A 17,126-nucleotide genomic window follows, 5' to 3' on the forward strand; every position below is an offset into this window, starting at 1 on the left:
AATCTATGCTTACTGTAGTGTAGTTCCTATATTCCCAATAGGCTCTGCGCATTGGAATAACATAAACGATAGTTTAGACGTAGGACTGAAGTCGACTAGGTCTCTTTGTGAATGCCATCTAGCTCAGAGGTCACTAGAAACTTTCTCGAATAAGCAAGAAGGGATTAGTTTCTGACAAACATATAACATGACAACTTTGTTCCCCAAGAATAAGAAATATATCATCAGAGTCGCGGAAAAAATAGATGGCTATTTCACTCAGTCAATCGTGCATGCTTCGTTTCACCAGGGTTTTTGCAGAGAAGTAGAGAGACAGGCGTTTTCAATAAAAAGGTTATTTATTGAGCAGTCTTCTTTCTCATGCAAGAGAAGTTAATTTCTACAATCGTAATACTTGCTATGAAGTAAAGTGCGTACAGTAAAAAGAGTATTATGAAATAATGCTATAAAAGCATGATATGGTTTCTAAGCCCTAAGATACATAAAATAGATAAAATACATACAATGATAAATCATGACTAAAAGTACTCAACTGGTGCATCTAAAATACGCCTACCCCGGTGTACCTAACCTAAGTCTAGTACTAGGGAAGAAGTAAGTGAGGTGTAACTTGAGTTAAATAGTTTCTGCCAAGAATCTATTCAAGAATTCTCCAAGGGTCTAATCAGCTTTGTACCTTGGTTATAGAATGAAGGAGGTCTTGTATCTCTCTCTCAGGACTCGATCTCCCAGTAACCCGCAAGGGTAGCAGGGAAACACTGGAGCTGGTTTTCACGGCAGGAGAAAAGACAGCGTCTCTCTCAATGCGTCAGCGGGAAGGTCGGTTTCCTTCGGCACTCGCATACAGCAGGGCGTCGGGCAAGTAGTTAGTCGATCTGCTCCAAAACCACCGTGTGTTTGCTAGGGCAGATGCTGGTATATTTATACCTGGAAGGTGCCGAGTTTGACGTAAGGGTGGACATAATAACGTCACTAAGAACTCGAAGTTCTTTACACGCTCCAGGAGTTCTGGGACAAATCAATACTGAAGCAGGTGGAATTCCCGTACTGCTGAAGGCTGGCTGTCTTCAAGAACTCGTACTCTAGGAGCTTAGTGAAAGTAGCCATGCCGTATTTGGACTGTATTGGCTGTGTCTAAATATGGTTATGATTCTTATGCCTATATAAGGATATAATAAGTTATACCTATATAAGGGCATGAATCTGGAAAATTACACTAGAGCCCTAGATACATTCACAACATTACTAGCCACATGTAAAAGTTTAGTTATATAATTTTAGCCCAACGGTGAGGGACGGTTTATACACATCGGCCGGCACACAGTCTGGGCCGGGGGCCACATTACTAGTCATTTGAGCGATTGCCTTCCCAACTTCATTTTCAGTAAAAATCAATGGTGTATTGCACCGATCCCGATCAATATTAACTGGTGAACCCATCCCCGTCTGGGATACCCCATAAATAGTGTTAAAATGAGAATAACACTGATCCTCCGTAATATTACATTGTAAAGGTATATTATTAAGCCCTGTAAAAAAAGGTTTATTAACTCTGGCCCAAAATCTAGTCCTACACCTAATGACCTCAACAGATAACGGGTCATTCTAAGCATTTTCTTAAATAAAATTTTTTTTGCAGTTCATCGTACATTTATAAGACTGCCTCAGTTGGGCTATAAGAAGGCGGTCTCTTGGCACTTGTTTCAGGGTAAAAATAAGCTTTGGGTTAGCTTTCGAGCATTAAGCCAGATGCCACCAGCGCACAAATCTCTTCAAATGCCAGTAGAACCTCTACCCCCTCATTTGTAGGGTTAAAACAAATGTTAAAACTATTTTCAGCATTACACATTAGGTCTTGAAGGAAAAGCTCTGGAATTACTTTGGGCCACTTTAGCCTACGTCCCTGGTCTTTACACATATCTGGGAGGGAGGTTGTCCCTGGTTCTCTTTAAAACCAATTTCCCCACTTAACTCCAGTGTTACAGGACTGTGATCAGTATAGTAGGACCATTGGGCACTGTAATAAGTCACTTGAGAAAGTAATACAGGGAGATAAATATATAGTCGATTATAGAATCCTGCCCTCTTACCTTAAAGGTAGGGATCCTCCTCTCCACAATATTTATATATATAAGTGTACATTAAAATCTCGCAAAATAATAATAGAATAAAAAATGGTATGACTGTCTATATTCCTCTAAAAAACCTTTTAAAATACATAAATGTTCGTTGGAAAAACTACTTTCATATTAATTATAGAAATTTACAATTAGCAGTTTCATTGAGTTAACATTGTTAATTTCTACAGCAAAACAATTACTGGAGTCTGAATTCACAATACTATGCGTTCCCGTCAGCTTTAATGATATTTGAGTTAAAAGCCCCCCCCTTAGCTCTACCCGAGGCCGAGGGCCATGTCGGCTCAAAATAAGACTTATATCCTTCCAGCCAGAAATGATCTTCTCTGTCCCATGTCTCTTGTAGGCCCACTATATCATGGGTTTTGAGAAAGTCAAGCCACCTTGGTTCCGCACTTTACGTTCTAAGACCTGCTCTGTTCTAATTTAAGATCTTACAGTTCAAGGTTTACATCCTCCATTAGCCCTGGCACCCCTTCTCCCCCCCTCCCTTCCCAATAATAAGAGGGGCTTAAGTCAATCATTCTTATCTAATCGACTTAGTGGAAGAAACATGTTAGAACGCACTAAACCGCTCTCCATTGCATCCTCCCCAGGTGGTTTAGGTAGTGTTATGGGGGTGGTGGGCCTGTATATTGAGTCAGATTATCAAACTTAACCTCCCTGGGGCTTGACCCTAGCGGTTGATCTGCCTTCCTTTTGGTTAGTGAAGAATTTCCCCCCCGAGCTCCTACGGGGAAACTGAATTAAAGGCAGATAAGAAACGCGCAATAGTAGGGCCCTAATGCCCCCTGGGCCCACATTAAAGCCTCCCTGAAAAAGCTTTCCCACTATCCGTGCCTGATCAAAATTAATGACAATGCAATATCCTTCCACTTCTTTGACCCTCTGACCTACCCATCTAACTCGACTAGCCATTATTATATCACACACTCTATCGTTGTTTTATGCATTTCGCTATGGAAACCAGGTACTGCTTTTCCAAATGTGTGGTCCGGTAACCATACTTGTTAATATTACCTTGTCATTATATTCTGTGATTGTGGTGAAAATCCAATAGTTCGTTGTCTACAGAATGTGATCGGTATGCAAGAAAGTTGTAGATAAGGTCTCAAAAACATACATTTTAATAGCCAAAATCTGGCCCCATGAGCTCAACAGGGGAAGGGACGCTTGTAGTCACTCAATGGAAAGTTCAAAGACTAAAGTGAGGCTTTTACGTTCAATATTTTGAAAGACACTGCCCAATGGAATACAAAAAAGGGAAGAAATGCTCGTTGTCTAGGGGTCCCAACTATGCACATTATCAAAGCTGCTCCCTTGCCCTACATACTATTCCTGCCTGCAGCTCCGACGATAACCCTTCTAGGGGAGCCTGACCTGTTAAATGACAGGTGGCTCAGCTTCGGCGTCCACGTGAGCAAGAAAGCTAGACCGCTTACTCGCGCAAGATGGCCGCCCTCCAATGGCACCACTTCCTGGTTGCATGGCACCCTGTGATGCCGGTTCGCTCCTGTACTTCGGGGCTGTGGGGAGCATCTGTTTGAAAAGGAATCCCTGTCCAAATAGTGAAAAAAGATAATTAAAAAGGTTTTCCACAAGCAAAAGTTTGTTGACATTTTTTTTATAAAAAAAGGGGTGGAGGATGAACATCACTGATTTGGACCAATTATTTAAGTACCCGGAGTATTTCCCAAAGATCGAAAGAATGTTTATTAGCCTGTGGACGGTGGAACCTGGGAGAGGCAATGTAAAGGAGAATATCATCAGCATACAATGATATTATTTCCTCCCAGTCCTCTGTCCAGTGCAAACCCAGGATCAGGGGGTCTTCTCGGACCCATGCCACCAGTAGCTCAAGATTCAAGGCAAAGATCAGAGGAGAGAGAGGGCAGCCCTGTTGTGTTCCTCTATGAAGGGTAAAACCTCCAACACCCTACCATTTACAACCACTCACGTCAAAGGTTGCAAGTATAGTAGTCGCAACCAGGATAGGAGATTTGTGCCAAAGCCGATGTGACAAAGCACAGCAAAAAGATATGGCCATTTCTCGTTATCAAAGGCCAAGGGTGCGTCAAGTGACATAATCATCGCGTTCTCCTTCATTTTATGTGCTCGTCCCAAACCTCTGTGGAGTCGACGTAGGTTTAGCATCGTGTTTCGGCCAGGAAGGAAACCCAGATTGATCAGGATGAACCAGTTTTGTTATCAGTGGAGTCAAACGGAATGCAAGGGTTTTGGCTGGTATTTCCAGCTCTACATTGAGCAGGATACGGGCCTACAGGAGGCACTTTGATCTGGAACTAAGTCTCTATATTACAGTTGAATTAGTCACAGGTGGTGTTGTGTAACTATTTGTGCATCTTGTTTCTCAAGCTGTAAGATATCTTGTTCAAGTGTTTCCAAAGTCGCATTTTTGTCCCTTTTGTACCCCATTATCAGTGAGAGGACATACCCTCGGATCGCTGCCTTGTAGGCTTCCCAGAGTGTTTGGGAGGAGGTAACAGAATGTTCATTTTCCTTAACCACATGGCTGCTGGGCGTTTCCCCCCCCCCCCCTGTGCTGGAAAATGCCATTTTAGTGGCATCATGACGAGCTCAGCTCGTCATCAGCACACGACACCCGTGGGTGATGATGAGCTGAGCTCGTCATCAGCATCGAAAGGGTTAAAACAATGGATTGTGTGTTTTAGGAGTCCCTCCAGTATTACTGAGATTTTTTAAAAAACACGGATTTATGAGAAGTGGGTCCCGTACCCTTGGAGTACCCCTACAGTATGTCGCCCACCTGGCGGAGTGATTCAATATTCCTCTCGCCAGGTGTTTCACATCGTTAACTTTTGTGAGAGGAGAGGCAGATGAGGAGGTCAATGCAGGACATGCTACCATGGGCCCCAGAGTGAAATGCGAGGTATTGCATTAATGGGTTGAGGGTCCTCCAGACATCCACCATCCCCAGCGCCATTATGAAGTTTGCTAGTTGAGTGTTAGAAGGGGAAGTCCATCTCGGAGGGGGGCAGGGGGGTGTTGGTCCATATTATCGTCCAGTGTAATGCTAAAGTCTCTTCCTATCAAGAACTCGCCCTCTGGTGCTTGGAGCATGAGTACTCCTAGGTCTGGAAGTGTGACAGAATGGTGGCCCAGAGGTTCATATGCAGATATGATCTTAATCTGTTCCCCCTCCCTGATGCCTGTCAGTGCAGCATATCTACTCTGCCTTTCTGACCACGTCTTTTGGATTGAGATTGGGAAGCTCTTCTTAAGGAGGATACACATCCCACGGGAGCTGGGGGTATAGCCAGTGTGTACTTTTATTTTTTAGCCCCTGCGATCAAGTGACCTGCATGCGTTACCCAGGAGATGCGTCTCCTGTGTCTGGGAAATATCTTTTGATGTACTGCGACGCTGTCCCCCTTTCCATTTAAATTCCAAGACAGAATATGCAACTCGGGTAGTTTTGTGTCCTTTCCCGATGTCATTCACGTATGTAGCTTTCCTTCACCTCCTGCCCCAATCCCTACCACCGGAGAACCCATACTGTTGTTTCATCCCTGCAGTGAACCTGGCCACCATAATCTAGACAAAGAACTAGTGGTACTAACTATGGATGTCAAAAGCAATGTCAGTAACTTTCCCGGAAAGGAGAAAAAAACATTAAAAAAGGAAAAAGGCCCCTCCACGCCTCTTCCCGCTTCCCTGCATGACGGACGTAGAACTGCCTGCCGCCTCAACTCTGCAGAGTGCCTGTCGCCCCAGCCCAACATCATAACCTGAGGAGGTCATAGGCCATCCCCACAACCCGCCACCCACCCCCATATCCAATGTAATGTCTAGAGCCAACAATTATAGTTAAAAGTCTGACCTTCAAATTTCACACCAATCTGCCGGGAGGCCCCTCGGGCCCTCCTGCACCCCCCCAGGCCAGTCCGAAAGTCACAGAAATTCTCAGTGTCTCTCAGTGAAAATTAAGTTGTAGCCGCTAATACGAAACTTGTGGGTCTTCAGAGCCATGTTCACCCCTTTCATCAGTCTTTGTGCCTTTGCTCTGCTTCTTCATCTTGTGCCGGAGGTTTTCTCCCAGTTCGTGGCCCCTGTATGCCATTGGCCTTTGGGCGGGTCTCACTGTATATTCCTCCTTTTGTGCCTCCGACAGGTCGCCAGCCCTCCAGCCATTTCCAGTCTTCCTCCGGAGAGGTTAAGAACCAGACTTTGCCCTCTGATTCAATGCGTAGTCTTGCTGGGAAGAGCATTGAGTACTTCCTTTTCTCGCAATGCCTTTTTGACTTCAAGAAAACTGTGACTTTGTCTCTGGACCTTCAGCGTGAAATCTATGAAGAAGGTTATTCACGCGTTTTCTTATAGGACTGGCGTAGCTGTTCGTGCCGTTTGAAGAACTGTATCACGGTCTCTGAAGTGAAAGAGCTGAGCAAGTAGTGGTCGTGGTGGAGCTCCAGTACAGGGGGACCTCCCGGTTCTGTGTGCCCTCTCTATGAAGAAGAATTTGGAAAAGCTGCAGGGCTGGAGATTCCTAAGATCGGGGTCCTCCACAAACAAGTCAGCTGCTGGTTCCTTGGCACGCTCCAGGACCCCGAAAATGTGGACATTGTTGCTCCGGGATCTCTCTTCATAATCCTCCAGTTGCTCCTTCAGGAATCCATTGGAGGCCTCTAAGTCCCTCGCCTGTGCTTTAAGACTGCTTGTGTCTTGCAAGAGGGTGAACATTGAATCCTCAATTTCCTTAAAACGGGACCCCAGATTGCGCAGATCTGCACGTATCAAGAGAGATTTCAGTTGTGACTATATCTATATGGACCTCCAGTGCAGTACTGACTTCCTGTATCGCGGCAATGATATTATGTAAGGAGACCGGGGCTTCCTCTAGCCCCTGACGGGTGTCAGAGACTGATTGATCCTGAGGGTCTTGCATGCTTTCAGTCCCCTTGGCTTCGGCGAATTTATCTATCTTTGTTAGGTGGGACCCTTTCATGGCTTTTCCACCGGTCATTCTGTATAGGTGGTGGTACAGGCCTGAAGGGAGGAGGGGAGCCGGAGTTTTGGCGGCCGCTTGTCCGTTGGGTCCAATGCATGCAACATGGCCTCTCGGGCTATACCCCCCGCATGGCGCACTCCTGTTCCATCAGCACTTAAGTATTTGGCTCTGCTAGCACCTGATCGTGGTGTTATTGGTTCGGCAGGATAGCGGGTCATTTATGAGGGAGAGGAGACAAGGTCGTACCACCCCCTGGGCGGGTACACTATCGTGCCATCACTGCTTTATTCCTCACCCCCCTTTTTGAGTGACTCCAAGTAGTGTGTCTGGTTGTGCGGAGTCTGTGTCTGGACCATGCGTTCACTTCTGGAGTGCACAGGTATGTTTGCGGTGCCAATGGATATGGCACGTACCTCTCTCTGTTGAAGGCATATACACTGTTCAATAGGTGGTCTGCCAACGTCAGGGTTTTCAAGTTGAGTGCGAGCAGCCTCTCAACCTTTCACCAAATAGGGTGGGCCATCGGGGTCTGTAGCTCAACTGTGTTCAGAGGCCCCCTGCGGTTTCACCCGGTATAGGACATCAGTGCCAGGCGGGTGGTGTTTTTTCCCTTTTCTTCAGACCGGGAGGAAGGGGAGTGAGGGAGGAGGCAGGTCAACTCCTGGTTGATGCCAGTCCTCCTGGGGCTGCACAAGCAGCCCACCACACCGCTGCCCGGGGTTCCGCGTTACTCGTAGGGCCTGCAAGGCCTTCTTCACACTGCTCCTCAGCTCCAGAGGGATCCTCGTTCAGCGGGAACTCAATCACGTCTCTTCTTCACTGCAGAAGGGGGGCAGGTGGCACTACCTCTGGTCCCCCTCGCAGTTGCTTTCCAATGGTCAGTGCTGGGTCCAAAAGGGAAACACCACATGACGGGTTCCCTGCCGGCCAAAGCCAATCTAGGCCTTGACGCCACTGAGGCCTCTGGGCGGTCGCGTTTCTCCTCCCCTTGCGGAGAACGCAAACTGGCTACAGACGGGCGGTACCCATGTGCAACAGACCATCTTCAGCCGACGCCCAGGGTTATTGGCGATTGGATTCTTGAAGGATAAACTGGGGATTATGGTGGCGGGTCTTGAATCCGCAACGCTAAGCGGTCATCTCCGTCGGCTGTTGGCCACGCCCCCCAACATTTACATTTATTTTGGGACAATAGATTTTATTGAGATTTTACATCCAACGGGGCGTACCCCCCACAAGCAGTGTTCATATAAAGCACAGATCATAGGTATACAAGCTGCTGAGGAGGGTAGAATTTGAGGATCAATACAACATTCAAAACAACAACGCCCACCTCCCGCCACCCCCCTCCCCTGCACCGCACTTACCACTTGGAGCATTATACAGGTGTATAAACATACAGGCTTATCTCCACGCCGGCCAATCCAATTAGATTGGAAAGTAATGAAATGGTGAGTATGTCTATAAGGTCCTGATTTGTTGACGTTGGAAAGATGGAAAGGTCAATGCCCCAGCACTTGGCCCATGCAGACCAGATCTTCCCGTGCTTCTGCAGGCAACCCCGAGCCTGAAACACCGCCACCTAGGCGGACATACATTTATCTAATGCGGATTTCCAGGCCGCCACCCCCGGGGGAGAAGAGGACTTCCACTGTTGAGCTATGTCGCGCTTGGCCAATGTAAGTCCTAAAAATAGTAAATGTCTTTGGTATATGTTCCCCCAATACCATCTGTGCTGTGGAGAAGAGATAGTCGAGGATCTGCTGGGAGGTCCCAGCCTAGCACTCGCACCAGGCAGGACAGTACTCCTGACCAAAAATGTTGTAGCGCCATACAGCGCATGACCGTGTGCAAAAAGGATCCGTTTTCCGACTGGCATCTGAGGCAGGTGGGGGATGGAATAGCCCCCATCTTACAGAGAAGGCGGCGGGTGTAGTACACCCGATGAAGATATTTAAACAGGATCAGTTGATATCTAGAGTACACTGCTGAACCCCTGGGGCTGGCAAGGGCCTGAGTAACATTTACTTGTTTTAACACACTGCTCATACTGACCATTTTCTAGGATGAGCCCTAGTCAGTTGAAATGACAATTGTCTTGATATGTTCCTTGGCTGCCTGCTATTTTGCAGTAAAACACTGTTTAGACTTGAGCTTTCTAAGTGTATTCATTTTATACACGGATTATCAAGCATTTTTATAAAACAAATACATTCCTCGTGTCCATACAATAACCTTGGACCATACCACTTTGTCAGCATCCAACCTAGAATATGATAAACGATCCTACCTCATTATGAGCTCTGGATTTCAGCCCTCGAGATGAACTAAAACTCTATGTTATTCTAATAACCTCCATCAAACCTACACTCACACCTCACCTCAATAAAAACCCTTGTTATATTTTTTTAACTATAAAAAATCTTAGGTTTTCACTATGGTTCAAGACCTGATCTCTAGTCTTGATATATAAATAGTAACACTTCCAGAAGAACTAATTACTATGGCTTTAGACTTTGCTTCAGCCATAATAGCAGGCCTTGTATAATAATAGTAGAATTCACTAAGGTCATACCAAGTCTTTTGAGCCAGCCTCTAGGTCCAAATCACTTATGTTATTTAATAAATATGGCGGGCCTTGGGGCTGCTATAGTGCTCAGTACGAAGCCTGAATCAGTTTCTCCAATGGGTCTAAGTCCCTCAAGGTCTGCATAAGACCTTGTACAATGATAATAAATTGCACTGGGCCTTTACCATGGTTCAAAAAACAGACAAAAGGCACAGATTAAGCATTAGTTTTTGTATAAAATAAACATGCCCAGGTCCTTACCTTGGCTTAAATGGGTGGCTGAACATCAGTCCCTGTATATAAACTGCTGGATAAACTTTATCAGCTTAATTTGGTTTTCTGTGGAAGTGAAGGTCTCTGAGAGGCAAAGTGTTTTCAAACCAGAACTCTTGGGACTCTCCATCAAAACCTGAAATAATGGAGAGAAGGAATGGGTTAGGGATGTGGTACCTACCTAAATTGACTGTAACCCAAAACAATTGGTTAACTCTTTCCGTGCTCATGATGAGCTCAGCTCGTCATGAGGCACGGTGCTCATGACGAGCTGAGCTCGTCATGAGCCATGAAACGCTCACAGGCGGGGATAATTCCCCTGCTGTGCTGAACGTTCCAAGAAAATGGGTGTGGCTGTGACGAGCTCAGCTCGTCATGAGCACACGAGCACTGTGCCTCATGACGAGCTGAGCTTGACATGAGCACGGGGGCGCTGTGCGCGCTCCCCAGCACAGCAGGGGAATTACCCCCGCTGCGAAGGGGCTATATACTATAGGTTCTAACACCAGATCAATACTTGGTGTTATGACAGCACAGCACAAACAAAATGCCATAATAAAATATATATAACATATTTTATTCACCAAGAACATGCTTGTTTTGCAAGTCCTCTGTATGTCCAATATATATACTGATTTGTATATAAAAAATCCAATGTTACACTTAGTAAAACACAAATCTACATACATATATTATATTTGAGTAGTAAGAACAATTGTTACTTACCTGTAAACAGGTGGTTCTCCAGTATTGGTGTCTTTCATAGATTCACATGCTTGAATATTCCCCGTCGTCGAAGTGGGAGTCCCACGGTAAATAAAATAGCAATAATGCTAAATATATAATAAATAAATATAAATATATATGTACACATAATGTATATAACAATAAAGAAAGGGAAACATAAAAGAAAACTCAAAAAACGATTCCTACAAAGGAATGCATGGTAAAGAGAAAAAACAATTTGTAACACATCAGTGTCATTATGTTAGTCCAAATTACAGCAAATAAGGCGCCAGCACCCTCTAGAACCTTCTCCTCAGAAGCTCAAGCCCTCAGATTTTCGTAGCATAAGTAATCAAGAGTGCATGAGGAGAAGAGAGCCTCTGAGGGGAGGAGGGTGGGTCGCATGTGAATCTATGAAAGACACCAATACTGGAGAACCACCTGTTTACAGGTAACAATTGTTCTTCTCCAGTATTAGGGGTGTCTTTCATAGATTCACATGCTTGAATAGAATAGTAACGATTCAGAAAAGGGGGTGGTGATGAACAGAGTGTCTGAATTAAGCAGACCACTCTTACCCAGTCCAAAGATCAGGGCTTGATCCATCACCGTTATTTATCTCACTGCACCATCCCAGCTCAGAACCTGGCTATATGCAAATCAGTCTGTCCCTGGCCCAGTGCATCGTGGGAACAGGGCAGACTAAACAACCAAGCCAATTCTTCACCAGAAAGGAGACAAGCTACCGGGGACCAGTTTCTGGCATTTCAGCCGTCTTCGGCCCGGCTTGCTTGAATCCTGATGGTGCAGTGAGAAAGGGATTGTCTGAGTATACCCTGCCACACCTATAGTGGCCAAAAACGATTCAGAAAAGGGGGTGGTGATGAACAGAGTGTCTGAATTAAGCAGACCACTCTTACCCAGTCCAAAGATCAGGGCTTGATCCATCACCGTTATTTATCTCACTGCACCATCCCAGCTCAGAACCTGGCTATATGCAAATCAGTCTGTCCCTGGCCCAGTGCCTCATGGGAACAGGGCAGACTAAACTACCAAGCCACTTCTTCACCAGAAAGGAGACAAGCTACCGGGGACCGGTTTCTGGCATTTCAGCCGTCTTCAGCCCGGCTTGCTTGAATCCTGATGGTGCAGTGAGAAAGGGACTCATGTCTGAGTATACCCTGCCACACCTATAGTGGCCAAAAACGATTCAGAAAAGCGGGTGGTGATGAACAGAGTGTCTGAATTAAGCAGACCACTCTTACCCAGTCCAAAGATCAGGGCTTGATCCATCACCGTTATTTATCTCACTGCACCATCCCAGCTCAGAACCTGGCTATATGCATATCAGTCTGTCCCTGGCCCAGTGCATGATGGGAACAGGGCAGACTAAACTACCAAGCCAATTCTTCACCAGAAAGGAGACAAGCTACCGGGGACCGGTTTCTGGCATTTCAGCCGTCTTCGGCCCAGCTTGCTTGAATCCTGATGGTGCAGTGAGAAAGCGACTCATGTCGGAGTATACCCTGCCACACCTATAGTGGCCAAAAACGATTCAGAAAAGGGGGTGGTGATGAACAGAGTGTCTGAATTAAGCAGACCACTCTTACCCAATCCAAAGATCAGGGCTTGATCCATCACCGTTATTTATCTCACTGCACCATCCCAGCTCAGAACCTGGCTATATGCAAATCAGTCTGTCCCTGGCCCAGTGCATCATGGGAACAGGGCAGACTAAACTACCAAGCCAATTCTTCACCAGAAAGGAGACAAGCTACCGGGGACCGGTTTCTGGCATTTCAGCTGTCTTCGGCCCGGCTTGCTTGAATCCTGATGGTGCAGTGAGAAAGGGACTCATGTCTGAGTATACCCTGCCACACCTATAGTGGCCAAAAACGATTCAGAAAAGGGGTGGTGATGAACAGAGTGTCTGAATTAAGCAGACCACTCTTACCCAGTCCAAAGATCAGGGCTTAATCCATCACCGTTATTTATCTCACTGCACCATCCCAGCTCAGAACCTGGCTATATGCAAATCAGTCTGTCCCTGGCCCAGTGCATCATGGGAACAGGGCAGACTAAACTACCAAGCCAATTCTTCACCAGAAAGGAGACAAGCTACCGGGGACCGGTTTCTGGCATTTCAGCTGTCTTCGGCCCGGCTTGCTTGAATCCTGATGGTGCAGTGAGAAAGGGACTCATGTCTGAGTATACCCTGCCACACCTATAGTGGCCAAAAACGATTCAGAAAAGGGGGTGGTGATGAACACAGTGTCTGAATTAAGCAGACCACTCTTACCCAGTCCAAAGACCAGGGCTTGATCTATCACCGTTATTTATTTCACTGCACCATCCCAGCTCAGAACCTGGCTATATGCAAATCAGTCTGTCCCTGGCCCAGTGCATCATGGGAACAGGGCAGACTAAACCACCAAGCCAATTCTTCAACAGAAAGGTCCCCGGTAGCTTGTTTCCTTCCCAGTATAAGAATTGGCTTGGTAGTTTGGTCTGCCCTGTCCCCATGATGCACTGGGCCAGGGTCAGACTAATTTGCATATAGGCAAGTTCTGAGCTGGGATGGTGCAGTGAGCTAAAAAACGGTGATGGATAAAGCCCTGATCTTTGGACTGGGTAAGAGTGGTCTGCTTAATTCAGACACTCTGTTCATCACCACCCCATTTTCTGAATCATTTTTGTCCACCATAAGCGTGGAAGGGTATACTCAGATGTGAGTCTCTAGCTCATTGCACCATCAGGATTAAAGCAAGCCGGGCCGAAGACGGCTGAAATGCCAGAAACCGGTCCCCGGTAGCTTGTTTCCTTCCCAGTATAAGAATTGGCTTGGTAGTTTGGTCTGCCCTGTTCCCATGATGCACTGGGCCTGTTGCGTGCTTATCTAGGATCCTGATCGATACTGTGACCTTATGCCCCTATTCGGCTATAAATCCATTTATTCCCTATATTGGCATAACCGTTCAAGTGCGATATTCAGAAAGTCATCTCTGGCCTCACACGAACAGAGCCACATTCCAGAATAGTTCTCTGCCACTTCCTTTGCAACCAATTAGTGCAATGACAGAGCAAAAGTCACTATCTGAAGATTCCTAGATTAACACTCCGAGTTCTTCAACAAGATAAAAACTCAGCAAACCTGGAAATCCCCGCTTGCTGTGTTTTGATTAGTAATGGAACTCTAATGAGCAACTGATAGCTATCACTTCCTAGTGACATCTTTAATTGACGTCTTATGTCCAGCAAACTTACGTCAAACCAGGCACCTGTCAGGTATAAATATTACCAACGTTGCCTTAAGCAATAGCTGTTGTGTTGCTGTTGAAGCAGTAGCTGTTGTGTTGCTGCTACCGTTGTTAGCTGTGGTTCGCTGAAGCTAGCACCCTGCTGCCCCGAAGCTGCTGATACCATTATCGCTGCTAAAGCGCAAACGATGGTGTGGTGTAACTAGGAGCTGAACAGCCGTCCCTCTGCGAAGAGCCCAGCAGATGCCAGCTGCCCGCGGACGCTGTCCCGCCTCCTCCTCCTCGACGCGCTGAAGAGAGACGCTGTCTTTCTCCTGCAGAGAAATCCAGCTCCAGCGTTTCTGGTCTGCCCCCGCGGGTGACTGGGATACCGAGTTTCCCCTGAAGGAGATACCAGACCTCCATCATTCTATTCAGAGGTATGGTGTTGACTAAACCCTTAGTGAGAATTCTTGAAGCAAACCTTGGCAAAACCAACTTAAACTGAAACTACTTACTTACTCCCCTCCCACGTATTAGGCTTAGGTCAGGTACACTGGGGTAGGCGTAGTTAGAAGCACCAGTTGGTTATTTTAGCCTAATGTATATATGAATGTATATATGTTTTATTACTTTTAAACCATTGTATGGCTAAGAAACCATATCAATGCTTTTACAGTATTATCTTGCAATACTTATCTTACTGTACGTACTTTTTATCATAACAAGTCTTGCAATTGTGGCAATTCATTTCTCTTGTACGAGAAGAAAGACTGTTCAATAAATGTTAACCCTTTATTGACAAATGCCCGTCTCTCTATTCTCTACATATCGTGAAAGTAAACTGCACTAACCTGACTGAGTAAAATAAATGTCTATTGTTTCACACAACCCTAGAGATTGACTCTTGATCGGAGGAGCAAAGTTGTCATGTTGCACGGTTGTTGGAAAGCTGAATCCCTTCTTGTCTGTGCCAGGGAAGCTGATCACTTCCTATGCAGAGAAGAAAGTTTCCAGTGACCTCTGAGCTAGTTGGTAACAAACCCAATTAAGTTTAGCATAGTCAGTGGAGGCCTGGAAGATCCGCACTTCTACGTCGATACTACTGTTTATGTTATTCCAATGCGCAGGGCCTAGTGGGAAACTAGGAACTACACTACATGGCGCCCAAACGTTTGGTAAGGCGATAAACTAACGCAAGACGTTAGAGTAACTCAGTCGTGCATTTTTCACACAGACCCCTTTCTCCCGTAAATACTCCAATAGACGTCTGGAGTGGGTGAAAGGTTAAAATCCGCCCGAACTCAGTAAGAAGAGATTCCTATGTAAAGCTCTGGTTTATTCAACGTTGAAGGATACAGTGTTCCAAAATATTGTGCACCTAATCTTTGTCTCCTTGGAGACCTACTCTGCAAAACCTGCATTTATAAAATGTCAGACTTATAAAACGGAACCACTGGGGGCGCAGCAGATGCGACTCAGCAAGGTCCCAAACACACAGACCCGGATGCTATTATCATCCCGGTCCACTTAAGAAAGTCTATAACTTTAAAACTTATAGAAAACGGACTGACACCACAAGGTGGTACAGTAATTTTCGTGATAGAGGCTCACGAATATCGGCAGACAGAGGTATTCTATTCATGGATAAACTTTCCAGCGGCAAACGCTAGAACAAAAGAGTTTCACTATTACAAAATAGAGAAACCTCAGGAAGAGTGCGCTCCTTTCGAGGAGATTGAAATCCCACTAAAATTCCAAGAGCACCTGCTCTGCTATAATGGCGCCCTAAAACATAATGATCATATTACCAGGCTCGGTCCACTAGGTAGACCAGGAGCAACGTGGCCGGTTCTAGCCGGCTACACACCACATCCTGACATTGCAAAAATGTCTAGAGAAGAACTGTTAGTACAGCTAAAGACATTAATTAAAATACATAGGCAATTAGTCCAATATGTGATGCGGACTGCAACAGTCCAGCCAGCTGTTAATGTACCACAGCTGACCCCCCATCAGGGGAACACTAATAAAATTACACTATTGAACATACAGTCATGTCTTGGTAAAACACCCGTAAAACGGGAACAAATTCCTTTCTGGTTAGCACAGAAAATCACTCAAATAGAGGCAGTATTTCCTGATACTACCACTATAGAGAAACACAGAATCTTGACAATCTGCCTTCCTATGGGAATCGCACCACACGTGGAGGACTGCGACACTTGGGGTACAGTCTTCGCTTCCATTTACACAAAAACACATGGTGTTCCGTCTATGGCGGTAATACCAGAAGTGCTAAAACAGATTCAAAATGAATACGGTCCAGAGCCAGCTTTAAATCTAGGTATGAAATTACTGAAAGACTTCAAGCAGGTCTCGGCTATATTATTAGCCAATATAAAGGGAGAAGCAGCATCTGTGGCGATCCGCCAGAAGTTGAGGGAAACAGATATAACGGAGCAGCCAGTTGAGCTTGCCAGAATCATAGAGAAATGCTATGAAGAATTAGGTAGAGACAGCTTGGGTGGAAAACCGGTAAAGCCCCAACTGCTCGAAAATCCTAAAAAATTATTTATTAAAAATCATTCAAACACTCCTAAAAAGAGCTGGGATGGAAATAAACAATCCACTCCCAAGGAAAAAGTTTTCCAGTCCAGAGGAAGGTCTCCTCGACGGAGGGAAAGAACTCCGACTCGAGAACACCAGTCTCCCCAGAGGGAGCCCTCTGAGAAAAGATATAACCTTAGAAATAGGGATAATCTGAAAAAACCTGATAGATATCAAAGTATTGATACACGTCCCTCTCGATCTTTTTCGCAGAAATCGGAAAGAAGAGGACGGTCAGACCCAGGAGAGCACACCAAGTCCAAAGACAAGGAACCTGCTCAGAGTAAAAAATCTCAATTTCCCAAAAAGAAGGTAGCCAGTATTAGAGTAATCAACCATGCAGAAAATACTGAGGACACAGTTGAAAAACGGGGAGTGGGCATTGACAATGTTGGACAGTGCAGCAGAAATCAGTATAGCGCGCAAGATCCTGATGAGTCATCTGGAGACAGTGGACACGAATGAATACATTCAGGTTGAAACTGCCGACACCAGACTTAGCGAGCCCCATAAGATATACGAAATAACATTGCGTATAGAGGGTGATAAGACTAGGAAAATAAGAGGTCTATTTTGGGATAAAC

The 17,126-nt window shown here is 45.6% G+C and overlaps 1 protein-coding gene across 2 annotated transcripts in view; it reads right to left on the minus strand.

Moving 5' to 3' along the window:
* GPAT2 (glycerol-3-phosphate acyltransferase 2, mitochondrial) overlaps positions 1-17,126 on the minus strand; it is a 1,776,577-nt gene that overhangs the window by 26,640 nt on the left and 1,732,811 nt on the right. For both annotated transcript variants that reach the window (XM_086944751.1, XM_086944750.1), the window contains one exon: positions 9,959-10,106. In XM_086944751.1, coding sequence (XP_086800877.1) covers positions 9,984-10,106 — 123 coding nt within the window. In that variant the 3' untranslated portion in view covers positions 9,959-9,983. The remainder of the gene's footprint in view (positions 1-9,958; positions 10,107-17,126) is intronic.

Source organism: Lissotriton vulgaris, chromosome 11 (assembly GCF_964263255.1).
Source record: "Lissotriton vulgaris chromosome 11, aLisVul1.2, whole genome shotgun sequence".
NCBI lineage: Eukaryota > Metazoa > Chordata > Amphibia > Caudata > Salamandridae > Lissotriton > Lissotriton vulgaris.